Raw genomic sequence first — 20,219 nt, 5'->3', positions numbered from 1 at the left:
CCCAACTGCTTTCAAAAGACAATCATTTTGCTGGGGATGAGAGGGATAGGTGGAGAGGGCTAGCCCTCAAATCCTGTGCTGGTGACAGGAAGAAATATTTTTAATCAGCGTTTCAGTTAGGGATATGATTCTCTTGTAAAAAACAAAGACCTTTTGAGAGGGCACTGAAGAAAACAGACATCTGTTTGGCAAATATGAAGGGAGAAAATCTGTGACATTTATCTTACTCTGCTGTATGATCACATAGAAAACTAGTAGCTAAAGAATCACAGAGAAGTCCAAAGACACATACAATTCTGTCTTATGTTATATGTTATATAATATACTTCAAAATAAAAATATCACTTAACTAAATTAAGTCTTGGTCTCTGCTATTAGAGGTCCTCACTTTAAGTAGTATATCATTTTTCCTATGAATTTTTATCTCATGCCTAATAGTTTGGATTTTTAAAATGTCACACCAGGCCGGGCGCGGTGGCTCAAGCCTGTAATCCCAGCACTTTGGGAGGCCGAGACGGGCGGATCACGAGGTCAGGAGATCGAGACCATCCTGGCTAACACGGTGAAACCCCGTCTCTACTAAAAAATACAAAAAAGTAGCCGGGTGAGGTGGCGGGCGCCTGTAGTCCCAGCTACTCGGGAGGCTGAGGCAGGAGAATGGCGTAAACCTGGGAGGCGGAGCTTGCAGTGAGCTGAGATCCGGCCACTGCACCCCAGCCTGGGCGGCAGAGCAAGACTCCGTCTCAAAAAAAAAAAAAAAAAAAAAAAAAAGTCACACCATAAGTATTTGTTATGTAACCTTATTATACAGAGCGTCATGTTTATGGAATTGATGAAATTTAATGAATGTGAACCCTCTTTTAACTTAAGGAATCTTAAGGCTAAAGAATATCATGTTAAAAGAAACTAGGAGCCAATGGTTGGTATTCCGACCTAGATCTAATGGAATGATAAACTCTTTGATGAAAGGGGAAAAACACTGGCTCTGAGTTCCAGAACTTAGTATTATAGTGTCTTAGAATTCTCTAATGTTAGAAGGCTGCCTTTAATTGAAGGAGAAATTAATGATTTGTGTTGTATGGTTGTAGTATGGATCACTTAGTGGCAATTTGGAAAAGTAGTATAAATTTCTAAGATGTCCTGAAAGTGCTGCTGTTTGTTAAGTGATAAGTTTGGACGTGATTTTTCTTCCTAACAGTTTCAGTTTGCTCTGTTAGCAGATCTTTAAGGAAATATATCTGAGGTTATGGTGGATGTGAATAGGAAAGATGGAATTTCTGTTACAGTCCTTTTGACTAGAATATATCTTTTGTAAAGCAAATAACAATATTTATGTATGATTTATGTCCTCATAATAAATAACTCTCTGAAAGCCAGTAATTATGTATAACTATTCTTGGACATTGGAATGATTTATTTAAAAGGAATAAAGATTAGATGTAACTATATACTTTGGTTTTTTTTCCCCTCAGTTTGCCCTGATAATCTCTTTAACAAAATTAAGGCTTCTTGCTCCAAGTCAATAAGAAGATGTAAAGAAATAAATATTTCCTTCATTCCACATGAATCTCAGGTACTTTCTATTTTTATTTTTTAGTTCATGACAGGTTTCAAATTTGGTTTTATGGCTTATTTGTTAATAAAGTATATTCTAAAGATATTTTTTATATGTATTTGGTGAATTTTGAACCTAATCCACAAATAGACATTTCCCATGATGAAGTCAGAAGCATGAACAATAAATTGGAATTTAAAATGAATATAGCAGGGCTTAAATTTCATATCTGCCACCAAGTCCTGTGTTTGTCAAATTACAGAACTACTAGGTTATGAGATCAAGAGAGTTTTGAGCGCAGTCTTTGTTAGAGGACTCCAAAAAAAAGTATTTCATTTAGCTTGTGTAACCTTTTGTGATATTAAAACAAATGCTCTTTAATCAACTTTTAATATAATATTATATAAATTATTTTAATCTATAAAATGAAGGGATTTTTTGACTTGTTTTGCCTTTGGAACATTGAGCCTTCAATTAATAATAGCAATGATTATAATGATATAAGTAAACACTCATATAATACTCCCCATGTGTCGTATACTTTCCTGAGTGCTTTACATAAATTTATTCATTTAATCCTCACAATAGCCATAGGAGTAGATTGTACTTCTATCTCCATTTTGAAGATCAAGAAATCAAAGAGGTTAAGTAACTTGCCTCAAATCACACAGCTAATGAATTGTTAAGGTTTGTTGTGCTCTGTTCTCTGTGTTTGGATTCTAGCATTTTATAGAATTGAAATAGTTGACTGTTGCTTGAAACTGTGATCAATATTTTAAGGGATAGACAAGTCCTAGATAAGGGATTTATTTGATATTACTTTTAAGATACTGCTGGGTTTTTTGGGTTTTTTTTGTTTTTTTTTTTTTTTTGAGACAGAGTTTCGCTTTTGTCACCCAGGCTGGAGTGCAATGACGCAATCTTGGCTCACTTCATCCTCCACCTCCCAGGTTCAAGTGATTCTCCTGCCTCAGTCTCCCAAGTAGTTGAGATTACAGGCATGCATCACCACACCTGGCAAATTTTTTTGTATTTTTAGAAGATTCGGGGTTTCGCCATGTTGATCAGGTTGGTCTCAAACTCCTGACCTCTGGTGATCCATTAGCCTCGGCCTTCCCAAGTGCTGGGATTACAGGTGTGAGCCACCACACCCAGCGATACTGCTGTTTTTGACAAAGAAAGATAATAATCCAAATTATAAGATTTTAACACATCTGGTTAACATTAAACTGTTTTCCAAAAGTTTCCTTTAAACTTATTCTTTTAATATGTAAGATATAGTATAGGGTGAAAACCAGCTTCTGAAAATGATATAGGATTTAAGTGATAGTGTGAGAAATATTACAAACATTTCTAGAACATCTCGCTTCACAGAAGATAAATATAATTTTAGCCCCAGAATTTATTAAAATTCTGCAGTTGCTGTATTTGAAGGAATGATTTGTGTAGATATCTGAATAATTTGATGATGAATAGAAATAACCTGTCTTTGCATGTCTAGAGAATGCTCTTGAGGAGTTTCCACTTATCAGTCTTTACAAAATATTGTGATTATCTAAGGTCCCATCTGTGAATGGTTTTCCCGTAAGAATTTTTTTCTTTTAATTTACTTACTTGATAAGAGTCATAGGAGGGTCTACTTGACCAGTCACAGTGGCTCACGCCTGTAATCCCAGCACTTTGGGAGGCCGAGGTGGGCAGATTATGAGGTCAGGAGTTCAAGACCAGCCTGGCCAACATGGTAAAACCTCGTTTCTACTAAAAATACCAAAAAAATTAGTAGTGTAGTAGTCCAGCTGTAGTCCCAGCTGCTTAGGAATCTGAAGCAGGAGAATCATTTGAACTGGGGAGGCAAAGTTTGCAGTGAGACAAGATGGCACCACTGCACTCCAGCCTGGGCAACAGAGTGGGACTCCGTCTCCAAAAAAAAAGAGAGTCTACTTAATAAATCTGTTTTGGAGAAATTACACTGGAAATGTTTTGGATTTTTGATTATTTGCAAGTGAAAATATAAATGAAATACTAGGTGCTTTGAGCTATGAGCAAAGGCCTACTGAACATTTATCAAGATTATGTTGAGTGGACATTGTTAGATGCAAAGCAGTCTACTGTGAAAAGATGAGCAAAATATATGTCTTACCCTCATTTGAATACTATAAAGAAATTAAAAAGTATTAGACATCTTCAAAAACTATTTCAATCATGGTTAAATCAAGTAGGATTAGGCTCAACTAATTAAAAGAAAACTCTGGACTTTCAATGGATTAAACAACATGGAAATTTATTTCTTCCTAATATAAAAGAAGTCAGGAATAGGCTGTATAAAGGTGGTAATGCTGGCTCTATGAAATTGTCAGGGGTCTAGTCTCCTAGTCATGGCCCTTATGATCTAAGATGATTGTAAAGTTGTTGTTGTTGTTGTTGTTTTTTACTGTTACATCATTTTTTTTTTAATTTTAAGGAATATTATTTTAAAACATTATAAAAATCATAGGCTTATTTCAATATTTTAAATATCTTCTGTAACATTCCACTCAAAAGGTAGATAACAAAATTCTTCCCATAGGAAGGGTGCCAATGGAATGTGATATTATATTATTCAGTTATTCCATTTTTTCTTCTTACCTCATTTTTGCTGAAGAACCGCTCACTTAACATCCTGGGAGCTATCTTGTTGAAATTTGCCACCATCATGTTGGAGCGATGAACCTTCACCCATAGTATGATGAATGTGACATTGCTTACGTCTATCCTGTGGAACAGCTAAAAGGACAAGACCTCAGCATCACATGCCAACCAGTCTATTGGAGCAATCACACACATAACTACTTCTGCCAAAATCCTCCAGCTTAATTTTTAAATAGCTGAAATATAGTCAAGGCCATATGGGTACTGTACCTACCCTTTTCACACACATTCAATATTACAGCAACAGCATCCTGGGACAGGTTAGGACACAATCACATTTTTAAAAATCAAGAAGAAGTAAACATAAAAGAGTATTTGCACAAGGCAGAGGATCCTGTTTCTGGGCAATAGACACAAAACAACTGGCTAAAGAAATAGGTTTACAGATAGATACAATCTAGAATTTGATTCTTTGAATATTAAACTTGGAGACATAGCTGTATACATTCCAACATGCAATCTAATATTTTACATTAGTAGTTTCTTATTCAATAGTTAAAAGAAGAACCTATCAAAAACCAACCCAAATTATATTTATTAACCATTGGATAACCCCTTTTATCGTTTATTAACCACTTTATTCCAGGTTTGATTAGTGTAATCATGAGATTGTCTAGCCTAATGGTCTAGGGAAAATTCTGTGGTTGTAAGATGATGCCTCGCTATGGAACCATTAATTATTAAGCTCCAAGTGAACTGAAGCAGGTATTTATAAAACGATGAGGTATTTCCAAAAATATGAAAAACAGATAAGGCAGATGGTAACTCTAATAAGAGTCACTGAAGTATTATAATGGCACTCTGGAAATGGCTCATAGCAAAACCCAACTTTTTTTTTTTTTTTTTTTGAGACAGAGTTTCACTCTTGTTACCCAGGCTGGAGTGCAATGGCGTGATCTCAGCTCACTGCAACCTCCACCTCCCGAGTTCAAGCGATTCTCCTGCCTCAGCCTCCCAAGTAGCTGGGATTACAGGCATGAGCCACCACGCCCAGCTAATTTTGTATTTTTTTTTTTTTTTAGTAGAGACGGGGTTTCTCCATGTTCAGGGTGGTCTCGAACTCCCGACCTCAAGTGATCCGCTCATCTCAACGTCCCAAAGTGCTGGGATCACAGGCGTGAGCCACCATGTCTGGCCCTAACTTTTTTCTTTAACTTTTAGGTTTGGGGTACATGTGCAGGTTTGTTATAGGTAAACTCATGTCAAGGGGATCTGTTACACAGATTATTTCATCACCTAGGTACTAAGCCTAGTACCCAATAGTTATTTTTTCTGTTCCTCTCCCTCCTCCCACCCTCTACCTTCAAGTAGGCCTAGTGCCTATTGTTCCTCTCTTTGTGTCCGTGTGTTCTCATCATTTAGCTCCCACTTGTAAGTGAAAACATGCAGTATTTGGTTTTCTGTTCCTGCATTAGTTTGCTAAAGATAATGGCCTCTAGCTCCATCCATGTTCCTGCTAAAGACATAATCACATTCTTTTTTATGGCTGCTTAGTATTCTGTGGTATATATATATATATATGCCAATTTTTTTTTTAATCCAGTCTCCCACTGATGGGCATTTAGGTTGATTCCATGTCTTTGCTATTGTGAATAGTGCTGCAGTGAACATATACATACATGTGTCCTTATGATAGATTTGTATTCTTTTGGGTATATACCTAGTAATGGGTTTGCTGGGTCAAATGGTAGTTCTGTTTTTTAGGTCTTTGAAGAATCACCACACTGTCTTCCACAATGGTTCAATTAATATACATTCCCACCAACAGAATATTAGCCTTCCCTTTTTCCTGCGGCCTCACCAGCATCTGTTGTTTTTTGACTTTTTAAAAATAGCCATTCTGATTGGTGTGAGATAATACCTCGTTGTGGTTTTGATTTGCATTTCTTTAATGATCAGTGATTTTGAGCCATTTTTCATATGCTTGTGGGTCACCTATATGTCTTTTGAACAGTGTTCATATCCTTTGCCCACTTTTTAATGGGGTTTTTTCTTGTAAATTTAAGTTCCTTATAGATGCTGAATATTAGACCTTTGTCAGATGCATAGTTTGCAAATATTTTCTCCCATTGTATAGGTTGTCCGTTTGCTCTGTTGATAGTTCCTTTTGTTGCGCAGAAGCTCTTTAGTTTAATTAGATTTCATTTGTTGGTCGTTGCTTTTGTTGCAATTGCTTTTGGCATCTTTGTCTTGAAATCTTTGCCAATTCCTATGTCCAGAATGGTACTGCCTAGGCTGTCTTCCAGGGTTTTTATAGTTTTGAGTTTTACATTTAAGTCTTTAATCCATCTCAAGTTGATTTTTGTATATGGTGTATGGAAGGGGTCCAGTTTCAGTCTTCTGCATGTAGCTAGCCAGTTATCCCAGCACCATTTATTGAATAGGGAGTCCTTTCCACATTGTTTTTGTCAGCTTTGTCAAAGATCAGATGGCTGTAGGTGTGCGGCCTTGTATCTGGGCTCACTATTCTGTTCCATTGAACTGCGTGTCTGTTTTTGTACCAGTGTCATGCTGCAAAACCTTGTTTTCTATTAGGTTCATCACATGGGTGAAACCATTGTCAGTTGAAAACAAACAGGAGGTTCCATGGGTAGGCCCACGCCAAGGGAATTTTCCTCTTGTGGATCCACAAAAGAAAAATAATTTTGGTGCCATGCGGCTTGCACTTATCTGCAGCAAGACAGTCTAGTTCCCTTAACCCCATTGTGTGTCTGGGAAGAGATAGTGAAAATATTTCCATAAGAGGCATAGACTACAAGAAAGCTACAAGCTTGCTGTGCAAAGTTGTGAAAATGTCATGGTAAAGAAGCACCACATGCTAATTTATTATTTTTTTTTTTTTGAGACAGAATCTCATTCCATCGTCCAGGCTGGAATGCAGTGGTGCAATCTTGTCTCACTGCAACCTCCGCCTCCCAGGTTCAAGCAGTTCTCTTGCCTCAGCCTCCAGAGTAGCTGGGATTACAGGCACGTACCCCAATGCCGGGCTAAATTTTGTACTTTTAGTAGAGATGAGATTTCACCATGTTGACCAGCCTGGTCTCAAACTCCTTACCTCAAATGATCTACCCTCCTCGGCCTCCCAAAGTGTAGGGATTATAGGTGTGAGCCACGCTCCCGGCGTTTTTTGTTTGTTTGTTTTTTGTTTTTTTGAAACAGATTCTCACTCTGTCACCAGGCTGGAGTGCAGTTGGTGTGATCTTGGCTCACTTCAACCTCCATCTACTGGGCTCAAGTGATTCTCCTGATTCAACCTCCCGAGTAGCTGGGATTACAGGCATGTGCCACCAAGCCCAGCTAATTTTTTGTATTTTTAGTAGAAACGGGGTTTCACTATGTTGGCCAGGTTAGTCTCAAACTCCTGACCTCAAATGATCTGTCCGCCTTGGCCTCCCAAAGTGCTGGGATTACAGGCATGAGCCACCGTGCCTGGCTGATTTTAACAGCTTTTTTTTTTTAACTGGAGAAATCTATTTGCTATGTACACACCGCAGAAAAATTGCCCCCAACCCTGAAAAAAAAAGGTCATGCAAGAAAATCAGATTCATAATATAAAAAAAGTATGTATCTAAAGTAGACAAAAATATGGCTTATGTTTTAAAAAGAAAATATGTAAAATTTCACTATGAATTGCTTAGATTTGGATGTGACTTAGTACTTATTTCATATTAACCATACCCAGTTGCTATGATAAGTCTCTATGTTTTAGAATAGGTATTCTTTAAAAATACCTGTTTTTAAGCCAGAACATATACGTTACATTTGTGCATCCATGTGTAAGCCATCCTGCTTGGTATGGAACCAAGATACTAAAAGATTAATAAAATAATTTTTAAAATATTCAGTCACAGACTAGCAAAGAATATATTTCCTCAAGTTTTCTGGGCCACACTGCTGACTTGGATTAATGCAGTCTGAAATTTCAGATGTAAATACCAGTCAGTGGTTAGTTGTCAAAACTAAAAAGCAGTTGAGTTGGGAGGACCTTCACAATGTTGGCTCTTAAATCATAAGTAAAATTATTCTTAGAGCTGGACCATAGTAAGCAGAAAGCCTTTTCTTAGCTCAAACCCTACAAATTGACTCTTAACATTCATAACCATACCTTTTAGGTGCTTTAAAATGGCATACTGATTTTGCAGTCTATAGTTTGTCTATACTTTGTAAGAGATCAGGTAACTCTAGCACAAAAAAACTGTAATGTGGAACTGGGGAGGACTTCAGTGGCACTATTCCAATTTTATTGATCCATACTTTTGCTTTCAACCTTGCATTGAGACCTCCTTGTGTGTCAGTGTCTAACATGTCACCAACTATCACACAGTCCACAGGTTGTACTCCAAGGAGATTGCAGCAGTAATAAAATATGGAAGGTGCTGGCTTCTCCCCTCTCTGCTGTTCACCTACAACAGCTTGGACATAGGACTGACAGGCACAAGCCTCATGAAGAGTAGATGGAAGACAGGATCTGTATTTAAGGAGCTGATTATGGGTTTATAAAGATGAAAAAAGCATGTGGCAGTAGTCTTAAAAAACTTTTAATGATGGTGATGGAAAGTGGGGAGGAGGTAGAGGAAGAGGGAAATGGAGGAGATGTGAGTATAGAATGAGAACCAGCCCCCAGATTATCTTTGGTACATTGGGGTATTAGCTTAGATTAATTTGTGGTAGGAACCCCCCAGATCTCAGTGCATTACAACAACAAAGGTTTATTTCTCATTTGTGTTGTCCATTGTTGTTTGGCTGGGGCTTTGCTCTACATCCTCTACTTTCTAGTACTGAGGCTGAAGGGCTAGTCTGGGACATAGCCAAGGGAAAAGAGAAAATAGTGGAGCCATACAATGGCTTTTAAAGCTTCTGCTGGGAAGTAGCACGTGTATCTTCTACATACATTCCAGGCCGAGCACAGTGGCTCACATCTGTAATCCCAGCACTTTAGGAGGCCGAGGCGGAAGGATCGCTTGAGCCCAGGAGTACTAGACCAGCCTGGGCAACAAAGTGAGGCCTTGTCTCTGCAAAGAAACTTAACAAAGGAATTAGCCAGGTATGGTGGCACATACCTGTGGTCCTAGCTGCATGGGAGGCAGAGGCGGGAGGATCGCTTGAGCCCAGGACATCAAGGCTTCAGTGAGCTATAACCATGCCACTGCACTCCAGTCTGGGTGACAGAGTAAATCCTCATCTTAAAAAACAAAGACAAAAACAAACCTACACATGACCACGGCCAAACCTGGTATCAGTGGGTGGGAGGGAGAAGCCTTGGGCGACTGTGCAGTAAAAGTTTTTGAACAAATATGTTATCTCCTGCTGTGGGATATTACACTATGAGGAAGCCACAATTCAAGTGTGGGGTGCTTGTTAACTGTTAATACAGCATCCTAGCCTTTGAGCAGGAAAGAGATAAGTGGGTGAGCCACAGCTAAATTTTTATCTATGTTCAGGCTGCTGTTGTTGGTGCTGGGTTATGTCCAGAGAAATGAATGACTGTGTGTAAAAGGAAATGCAAGACATTTATTCATAATTCATTACTTAACCTATAATTACTTGCCTACTTTTACTTACAATAAATTTTCATAGTTTAAGAGAAATTGTCATTGTTTAAAAAACAACAAAACTTAGTTTAATGGGGAACTCTCAATACAATTTAGGGAGCTCCTGCTTTTATATCCTCCAAATCCTCTAATCCAGTTCTTTGTGCATAAGTAAATTATTTTGTTAATTGAATGAATGTATCTGAGGTTTTGCTGTACATACGTATAGTAAGATTTACATTATGTCTAGCACAATGCCGTGTCTTTTGGGGAAGTATGTCTCTTATTTTAAGGACATGAAGAGTATAAGCTAAAGAACTGTATCAACTATGGGAGATTTCTGGGTTACTGTCTAATGGATTAAGGGTTTTAATTTATGTCTGATATATAGGCCGATTTTGGTACTGTTGTGTTTCTTTGTACTGGGAGTTAGATTTTTATTTTAGTTTGACTACCTCAGATTCCTTCACCTGTTGCACGGGTAGTAAAAAGCAGACAGTACAATCTGTATATGAAACAAGATTGAAGGAGAGAGAGTAAGCAGGAAAGGAGAGTGAGAAAGAAAGGATGAAATCAAGATGACAGAGAAAATGAGATTTGATTAAGGTAAAGACACAGTTGTTGCAGGAAACAGCATGGTTAGTGCAAGCATTTTTTTAACTGCCCCAAATAGTTGCCACATTTTCTTGATGTGTGTGTGTGTGTGTGTGTGTGTGTGTGTGTATATATATATATATATATAATTTTTTTTATCAGGTCTCCAGATTGACAGTGAGTTTTTTTGTCTTAGGTGTATACTCTTGATGTACCAGATGCATTCTATTACTGTTATAGTCCAGACCCTGGTAATGCAAAGGGAAAAGATGCCATTATGGAAGCAATGGCTGACCAGATAGTTACAGTGTGTGCCACCTTGGATGAAAATCCCGGAGTAAGATATAAAAGGTAGGACCCTCAGCATCTGCACATGTTATGCTTCCTATTTACCATTCACTATAGAGGTAAGTAATGTCTCTGTACCTTTGCAGATTGGTTTACAAAATTTATTTCCTTTGCATAATTACCATGCTGTACATATAGGAGATTTAAAGCTTGTGGTTTAAATTTCAGAATAGCAAATAGCTTCTGTTACTGAATTTCAGAGCCTAAATTCGGTACATTTTACAGACAGTTTTTCATCACTTTAAGGAATGCTTAGAGGAAATGTCTTTATAGTCACATAGGGAATACAGTGTTACAATTAATGCTTTTCATTAAATCACCAGCAAATCTAAATGGCCATATTCTCTGGATATCTGTTACAATGTCTAAGTATCTAATCTCAGTGCCTATTCTAAATAAATTTTGGGGTTTTTTTAAAGAGGTAAAATTTAACTTTAGTACTATATACTTTGACTTATATACTTCTTTTTAAAAATTTTTTTTACTGTAAAGTTTACTGTAAAGTGCATAAATTGTCTATATAGTAAGTCCTCACTTAATGTTGTTGATGGATTCTTGGAAACTGACAAAACCAATCTTACCATAGGATAATTGATATAAACAAGAATTAAGTTCCTTGGTTATGTAATGTCACCAAACTTCTGCATAAAGACGTGAAACACTTCTAATATTAAACATTGAAAGAAATGTGACTGTATGTACATTTAAGAAAGATTAATAAAAACGAGATCATTATTTGCCCAGTTATTCTAGTTCAGGCTCATTAGAAGGATGACCAGAGCTCATCCCAGCAGCTCATGGCACAAGGCAGGAACGCACCCAGATTAGGATACCATCCCACTGCAGGGCACACTACACACATCCACTCTCACTCGGACTGGGACAATTTAGACATGCCAGTTAACCAAACATGCTGCACATCTTTGGGATGTGGGAGGAAACCGGAGTACCAGGAGAAAACCCATGCAGACATGGAGCGATCATGCCAATGCCGTACAGACAGTGGCCCCAGCCAGGAATCTATTTTTTTTTTTTTCCTCAGCATTATAATGAGATGACGAACAAAATGACATTATTTGAGGACCTGCTAGATATGGCATGATAATTCATTCCAAAATGAACATATCCATCTCACCCTACCAAGATCAAAAAAAAAATAGAACATTAACAGCATCTCAGAGGCCTCTCTCGTGATCCCTCCCAGCTCTCCCGTCCCCTTTTCTTCCCTAGAGATGACTGCCATCTGACTTTTAACGTATAGTTTAATTTTGCCTGATTTTGAACTGGTAGAAATGGAACCACATGATATTTTTTGTTTTTGACGACTTTGCTCAGCATTGTTTTCTGAGAGTCATCCATGTTGTTTGTTGTGTGTGTCAGGCAGTTTTAGTTTTAATTTTGGTCTGCTAGTTCATGTGTGATCCTCTCACCTCAGTTTCCTTATCTATGAAATAAGAATGATTAAATAATACCTACCTTATACAGTTGTTTTTAGAGTTAAATGAATTAATATCTATAAAGTATTCCTCACTAATAAATATGGTAATAAATATATTGCACTACTTGTAATAAGTGTTATTACTCATTTGTCTTTTAAAAAGTCCTTTAATTTGAACATTGGCATTTGTCAAGTTAGCTGGCTGAACTGTTTGATTTTAAATTCATGTAGTACTTTAAGTCACATTACTCTTCACTTACCATTTGAAAATTCCACTATGAATACTTAGAAAAAGTATAGTGATCTCCTGGGAGATTAAGTGATATCCTCAAGTCAGGTATTACCAAACAAGCTCTTTATTCATACCTTGGGTATTAGAAACATTCTTTTTCTTACTTTTTTTTTTTTTTTTTTTTGAGATGGGATCTCTCCATGTTGCCCAGGCTGGTCTCAAACTCCTGGGCTCAAGCAATCCGCCTGCCTCTGCCTCCCAAAGTGCTGGGATTACCTTTTTCTTATAAGAGATGTGCTAATTACATTCTGGACTCAGTGGAGCTGAGCTAAGTGGTTTGGCTCCTGGTAAGAGTTTAGTAACTGTTGAAGCTTCTGCTGTTGGTGATTGGTTATGTTCAGGGAAATGAGAAAACATAGCCAATTTATAATTGTGTTGCTCACATAGGGGCTAGTTTTGAGTTACGCTAATAAATAATCTGTAATCCTGTCTTTTAAAATTCTACCTGCTTTCACAAAATATTCCTTTACACTTTATCGACTTTAAAGTATAATTTTAAAATGAAATTTCTTTCTTTTGAAAATATTGTACAAAAAGTTTAATGAATTACCCTTTATAGATGTTGCTTTATTTATTTATTTATTTATTTATTTATTAAAGACAGAGTCGTGCTCTGTCGCCCAGGCTGGAGTGCAATGGCATGATCTTGGCTCGCTGCAAACTCTGCCTCCTGGCTTCATGCCATTCTCCTACCTCAGCCTCCCAAGTAGCTGGGACAACAGGCGCCTGCCACCACACCCGGCTAATTTTTTTGTATTTTTTAGTGGAGACGGGGTTTCACCATGTTAGCCAGGATGGTCTCGATCTCCTGACCTCATGATCCACCTGCTTCGGCCTCCCAAAGTGCTGGGATTACAGGCGTGAGCATTATTTGTTTTTAAGGTATAAGACCTAAAGATTCTGTAAAACTTTGAAGCCCTCACAATAAGACCTCCCATTTTCGAGGTTGGTGTGCTGGTGAAGAGCCTTTTTCTTTCTCTCTCTTTTTTCTTAATTTTTGTGGATACATAGTAGGTGTATATATTTATGGGGTACATGACATATTTTGATACAGACATACAATGCATAATAGTCACATCAGGGTAAACGGGGTATCTATCACCTCAAGCATTTATCCTTTCTTTGTGTTAAAAACAATCCAATTATACTCTTAGTTATTTTTAAATGTACTGTAGTCACGCTGTTGTGCTATCAAATACTAGATCTTACTCATTCTACCTATAATTTTGTACCCATTACCCATCCCCACTAAACCCTTGACCACCACTCCTGCCCCTTTCCAGCCTCTGGTAACCATCTTTCTACTTTCTCCATGAGTTCAATTGTTTTCACTTTTAGCTCCCAGAAGCAAGTGAGAACATGAGAAATGTTCTTTCTGTGCCTGGCTTATTTCGCTTAACATGGTGACCGCCAGTTCCATCTATGTTGTTGTAAATGTCAGGATCCATTCTTTTTTATGGCTGAATAGTACTCCATTCTGTCAATGTGCCACATTTTCTTTATCCATTCATATGTTGCTTCCAAATCTTGGCTGTTGTGAATAGTGCTACAGTAACATGGAGTACAGATTGATATACAGATTTCCTTTCTTTTGGACATATATATTTAGCAGTGAGATTGCTGGATCACATGGTAGTTCTCTGTTTAGTTTTTTGAGGAACCTCCACATTGTTCTCCTTAGTAATTATACTAATTTACATTCTCACCAACAGTGTATGAGGGTTCTCTTTTCTCCATATTCTTGCCAGCATGTGTTTATATTGCCTGTCTCTTGAATAAAAGCCATTATAACTGAGGTGAAATGATTGCATTTCTCTGATAATTAATTATGTGTATGAGCACCTTTTCATATACCTGTTTGCCATTTGTATGTCTTCTTTTGAGAAATATCCAGATCTTTCGCCCATTTTTAAATCAGATTATTTTTTCCTATGGAGTTATTTGTGCTCCATATCTATTCTTATTAATTTTTTGTCAGGTAGTTTGCAAATATTCTCTTCCATTCTGTGGGTTGTCTCTTCACTTTGTTGATTGTTTATTGTGCAGAAGCTTTTTAACTTGATGTGATTCCCATTTGTCCATTTTTGCTTTGGTTGCCTGTGCTTATGGGGTGTTACTCAAGAATGTCCCACAGAGAAATCTGCCCAGTTCAGTGTCCTAGAGAGTTTCCCCAATGTTTTCTTGTGGTAGTTTCATAGTCTGAGGTCTTAGATTTAACTCTTTAATCCATTTTTATTTGATTTTTGTATATGGCAAGAGATAGGGGTCTAGTTTCATTCTTCTGCATATGGATATCCATTTTTCCCAGCACCATTGATTGAAGAGACTATCCTTTCCCCAATGTATGTTCTTGGCACCTTTGTTGAAATTGAGTTAATGGTAGATGTATGATTTGTTTCTGGGTTCTATATTCTGTTCCATTAGTCTCTATGTCTGTCTTTATGCCAGTACCATGCTGTTTTGGTTACTACAGCCCTGTAGTATATTTGAAGCCAGGTAATGTGATTTCTGCAGTTTTGTTCTTTTTGCTTAGGATAGCTTTGGCTATTCTGGGTCTTTTGGGGTTCCATCTACATTTTAATTTTTTTTTATTTCTGTGAAGAATGTCATTGATATTTTGATAGGGATTGCATTGAATCTGTAGATAACTTTGGGTAGTATGGACATTTTAACAATATTTGTACTTCCAATCCATGAACGTGGAACATCTTTCCTTTTTTTATTTCCTCTTCAACTTCTCTTACAGAGCTGTTTTTCAGCATTTTTCTTGTAGATTTGGAAGTTACACTAATACCACTGGTCCTGAAGTTACAATTTAGGGTACAGTGTTATTTTAGAAGATAATGATATACAAGATTTTATGCAAAAGACATTGGAAAGTTGATGATGTTAGCATGTGGGCAAATCTCACACTGCTAGTGGGAGGGATGTTGATCAACTAATTTGTAGAGTAATTGATAATATTGAAAAAAGTACGTATATGCTGTATGACCCAGAAATTATATTTTTACGTGTAATATACCTAGAGAAACATGTACATGTAATATACCTAGATACATATATACCAATGTTTGTTTCAGTGTTTATAATAGTATAATAAGAATGACTCATATGTCCATCTTTAGAGAAATCAATACATAAAATCCAGTATAATCATGATGGAATACTATATAGGAGATAAAATGAATAAATCCGATATGTGTGTCAATGTCAATGTAGATACATCTCAAACACACACACATACACAAACACACACACACAAAAAAAAAACAGAAATGACTGGAGGGAGAATATACATGAAATTAATGACACTGGTTGTCTTGGTTTGAGGCAGGGGTATGGGAGAGGACCAGGACTTAGGAGCAAAATAAAAGGAACTGCAGCTTTACATGTAATATTTTATTTCCTTTATATTAAAAAATCTGAAGCAGATATAAGATTTGTCCTTGTAAATTCCAAATATATCGATATAACATTATTTGATATATTATCTGAACTTTTACATGTTTATAAAATAATTTTTCATTTTGTAAACATTTTTAAAATTCTATGGTTTAATTTTAGAATTAAACTTCATGATATTATAAAGTATATACTGAAAGAAAGATAATTGTTGGACCTTTTTTTCCATGTCTAGTAAACCTCTAGATAATGCCAGTAAACTTGCACAGCTTGTTGAAAAAAAGCTTGAAGACTACTACAAGATTGATGAAAAGAGCCTAATAAAGGTAATGTATGCAAGGCAAATAGTGACTATGCATAAAGTCTGTCTTATTTCTTTGTAAGCCAAAGAAACTTGCTCATTCATTTTCTAGTATTGATTTTGGAGTCATTAACATAGATCTTCAATACTGATTTGAGAATCGTTAACATACACAGTTGGCAAACCTTAATAGATGGTATGGTTTAGAGGGGACTCTATTAACTAACAGATTTTGAAGTCAGCACTGTGCCCAAATCTAGTTCTGCCATTTAATTCATAGTTAATGTCTATTTGGGCAAATTATGTAACTTCTATGTAACTACATTTTCTTTTCTATAAAATGGGAATAATAAAAGAATACCTATTTTAAAAGTTATGATTAAGTGAGTTAATACATGCAAAGTCCTTCCAGTAATGCTTGCCATTGAGTAAACATTTAATAAATGTGGGAATTCCTATTATCACCAGCTCTGTGACCTTGAGTTTGTTTTTCCATCTATGAAATAGATGAAGTAATATATACCTTGCTAGGCGGTGTGAGGATTAAGTTAGTATGTAAGTGTATTTGGCACCAATGGGAATTTAATAAATGGCAGCTGTTGTTATCCTATGGAGATAATATAATCAAAGACTAAGGTTGAAATCTGGGAAATACCAGCATTTACATGTGGGTGAGAGAATGAAGAGCTTGAGGAGACTGACAGAGGTGGTGCCAGAGGGCTAGGAAGCCATATTACAGTAGCTGGAGAATGAAGAAAAGGAACTGTTGCTAGTTTAGAAGAGGAGTTGTGCCAGGAAACCACCAATTAGAATACTGTGTAATAAGTGGAATGTAATAAGAAGAATACAGAGAGTATAATGGGAATATAGTCCCAGGCTTATCTTCTTCTAAACTGGAGTGTTGGAAGGCATCCCAAGAGGAAAGGCCCTTTAGCTTGAAGAATGAGCATAACATGATAAAGAGGGAGTTTATTGCATGGAAAACAGGATTCTTCAGGTAGAGGCAATAGAGAAAAAGGCAAAATCCACAATTAAATGATGTGGCTGGAATGGAAGATATAAACTTAGATGTTAGGTTAGTTACCTTAAAAGTTACCTGTTTTTGGTTTAGAGGCCTAGTGAAGGCTGTTATTCTGGTTGTAGTTTTGAAGGCAGAATGGCTTAGTACACATAGTCGATAGTGAATAAATGTTTGTTGAATGAAGAGATATACAATCAAATATGCTTTTAGTCCTTCATGTGTTCAGTGGAAAAAGAGCAAAATCCATAAAAATTAAACTTGTCCTTTCCATTCTTTCTGCCTGGAAAATTAATCATCCTTCAAATACTTGATACCTTTCCTTTATTCAGGGACACCTGATAAAGTGATAAAGTGTCACCTCATTTTTGAAGGCTTTCCTGACTCTTCAGGCCAAGTGATGCTTCCTCCCACATGCTGTCATAAGCCCTAAGCCTGCTATAGAACTTATATTGCACTTTTTCCTATTTATATTTCTGAAGCTTCATAGTTCACATTTTTGAGGGCTTGCTGTGCTGTGTTTCATGGTATGATTATATTTAACCTTTACAATAATCTTATAAGGCAAAGATTCCATAATTGTGTTTCATTTTACAAAGAGAATACTGCCATATAAACAAGATAAGCATTTTGTCCAAACTTGTACTGCAAGATTGTGATCAAAGCTAGACTCAAATTCAGACCTGGCTGATTTCCAAGGCTGTGCTCTGAACCACCATATCATACTGTCTCAAAATTTAATTAAATAAATGTGCTTAATTTTAAAATATTTTAAAAACATAGCCTATAAAATATACCTGTTATATGTAAATAAATAGAAAATGTTTGTATAATGAGTTATAGTTATTTGTTATTGCTTTGAATAATAATCCAAAGAATTTATTACTTTTTAAAATGAAGTATGAAAGATACTGACATTAACAATATGTTTCCAGCACTATTATTCAGTTTAGTGATGTTTGCGAATTAATGATAACAAGGCTTTCATTGTGATTTATCATCTTAGTTGGTATCAGTACAGTCTTTTAAAATAGCATAACGGTTAAGAGCACAGACGTTGGAGCAAACCTGCATTTGAATCTCCATTCTGCCTCATACTACCTGTGTGATTTGGGCAAGTTACTTCATTTCAGGCTGCAGTGCCCTCATGGTCAACTGGAGATGATAATGCCTGTCTCACAGGATTATTAAAAGAATTTGATGAAATAATCCATGTATTTTTGTTTAGTAAAATGTCTAATACATAGAGCTCAAGTAGTAGCTACCATTCATAATTTATGCTTTTTGGAACTCAATTCATAAGAAAATAGATTTAGTGCAAACAAAATGTTACTTTTTTAAAAGGAACTTTCAGGTTATTATACAGTTGTCCCTTGGGAAACACAGGAGGGTTGGTTCCAGGACCTCCTGTGTATACCAAAATCCACACATACTCAAGTCCTGCATCAGCCCAGCAAAACCTACATATCTGGAAAGTCAGCCCTTCGTACATGCAGCTTTCACATCCTGCGAATACTGTATTTTCTATCTGTTATTTAGTTGAAAAAACTGAGTGTTAAGTGTACCCACGCAGTTCAAACCCATGTTATTAAATGTACCCTCTTACTCTAATTACAAAAGCTTTTAGTTATGTAGTCTTCATTTTTTCTCTCATGCTACTCGGATTTTTCTTTGTGTTATTATAACTTCACATTCTTAAGACAATTAACCATTTGTTTTGTTTTGTTGTATGTTTTTGGTGGGGAAAAGGGATAGAACTTAGGAAAAGCCTGCTTTGTATTCTAAGATATTAAAAGTATGTTCACACTAAGAAATTGAAGCTGCCTAAGATGATTTTATCTTGTTATTCTAGGGTAAAACTCATTCACAGCTCTTAATAATTGATCGTGGCTTTGATCCTGTGTCCACTGTCCTGCATGAACTGACCTTTCAGGCAATGGCATATGATCTACTACCAATTGAGAATGATACATACAAGCAAGTATATCTTGAAGGGCATATGAAGGGCATATACAAACAGGATAGAATATGAGCATTTAATGATTTATATAGGCACCGGAAATCCAAAAGCCCCTGTAACCTTTTCTATTCAGAGACTTTATCCTTCTCTTATTCCTACAGTTATAGTCTTTCACAGATATGTTGACCTTGTAAATTAAAGCGTAATTTGATTGCTTTGGAGCATTTTTGGTGTGTTTGCTTCCTTAACTATGTGTACAGCAGAGCTACGTTTAAACACATGGAATTTGACCCTTTTACTTTTAAAAGTAAATATCAGGCTCACTATCATAATTTATTGAAGGAGAAACCATATTCAAAATTGTTAGGCTATAATTGTTCTGAATCATACATTCAAAAGTCTGTGTCTTATCAACATAATGTATTTTAGAAGATTGGAACACTAGAAAACTAAATAGGATGGCTGTTGAGAGCAACAGGCATAGTTTTACCATTTTGGTACCTTCTACTGAGTTAATCTTGGCATAAACATATTTACTTTAAAAGTAATGTCAAATAAAAACCTAAATGAAAAATGAAATAGTTTTTCTATCAAGGAATCATCTTACTGTATCTCTATCATTTATGGTGTGTGTTATGTTTTACATACATTATAAATGTTATTTGATATCATGATTTCTAAATCCAAACTGGTATTTGTCAGCTAAGATTCACTACTTGAGTACACTAATAAAAATGAAAATTAGTTTTCTGAAATTTTATGTTTAAACTAATTTGGTAGTTTTAAGATACAGACACTTGTGATAGTGATGATACTGTTTTTTTCTTAAATATTGTTATTGTATTTTCTATTGTATTTTTATTTGCATTCTGGTCGAATCTTGGTTTCTGAGTTTTTCTCTATTATCTGTATTAATGTTAGATAACATAGCTATTTTTCTAATATAAAAGTTATTTTAAGCAGTTTATTCAGAGGGGATATTATTTACCTCTGTTACCCTTTAGGTCTCTAAACCTGCGTTGCTCAAAAGGTTTAGAAGAGAAATAATAAACCAATGGATAGTAAAGGATTTAGTTCCAGACTGTAGATATA

At 36.2% G+C, this 20,219-nt stretch overlaps 1 protein-coding gene across 3 annotated transcripts in view; it reads left to right on the top strand.

Annotated features, from left to right (window-relative positions):
- Positions 1-20,219, top strand: part of STXBP3 (syntaxin binding protein 3) — a 58,308-nt gene that overhangs the window by 15,437 nt on the left and 22,652 nt on the right. For all 3 annotated transcript variants that reach the window (XR_006690629.3, XM_005542526.5, XM_005542525.5), the window contains exons 6-9: positions 1,473-1,573; positions 10,565-10,719; positions 16,084-16,174; positions 19,020-19,144. Coding sequence is in view for 2 of the 3 variants with exons in the window: in XM_005542526.5 (XP_005542583.1) it covers positions 1,473-1,573; positions 10,565-10,719; positions 16,084-16,174; positions 19,020-19,144 (472 nt within the window). In the remaining variant the exon portion in view is untranslated. The remainder of the gene's footprint in view (positions 1-1,472; positions 1,574-10,564; positions 10,720-16,083; positions 16,175-19,019; positions 19,145-20,219) is intronic.

This window comes from Macaca fascicularis, chromosome 1 (assembly GCF_037993035.2).
Source record: "Macaca fascicularis isolate 582-1 chromosome 1, T2T-MFA8v1.1".
NCBI classification, from domain to species: domain Eukaryota; kingdom Metazoa; phylum Chordata; class Mammalia; order Primates; family Cercopithecidae; genus Macaca; species Macaca fascicularis.
The sequence above is the reverse complement of the archived record's forward strand: the minus strand, read 5'-3'. Positions and strand labels throughout refer to the sequence as shown.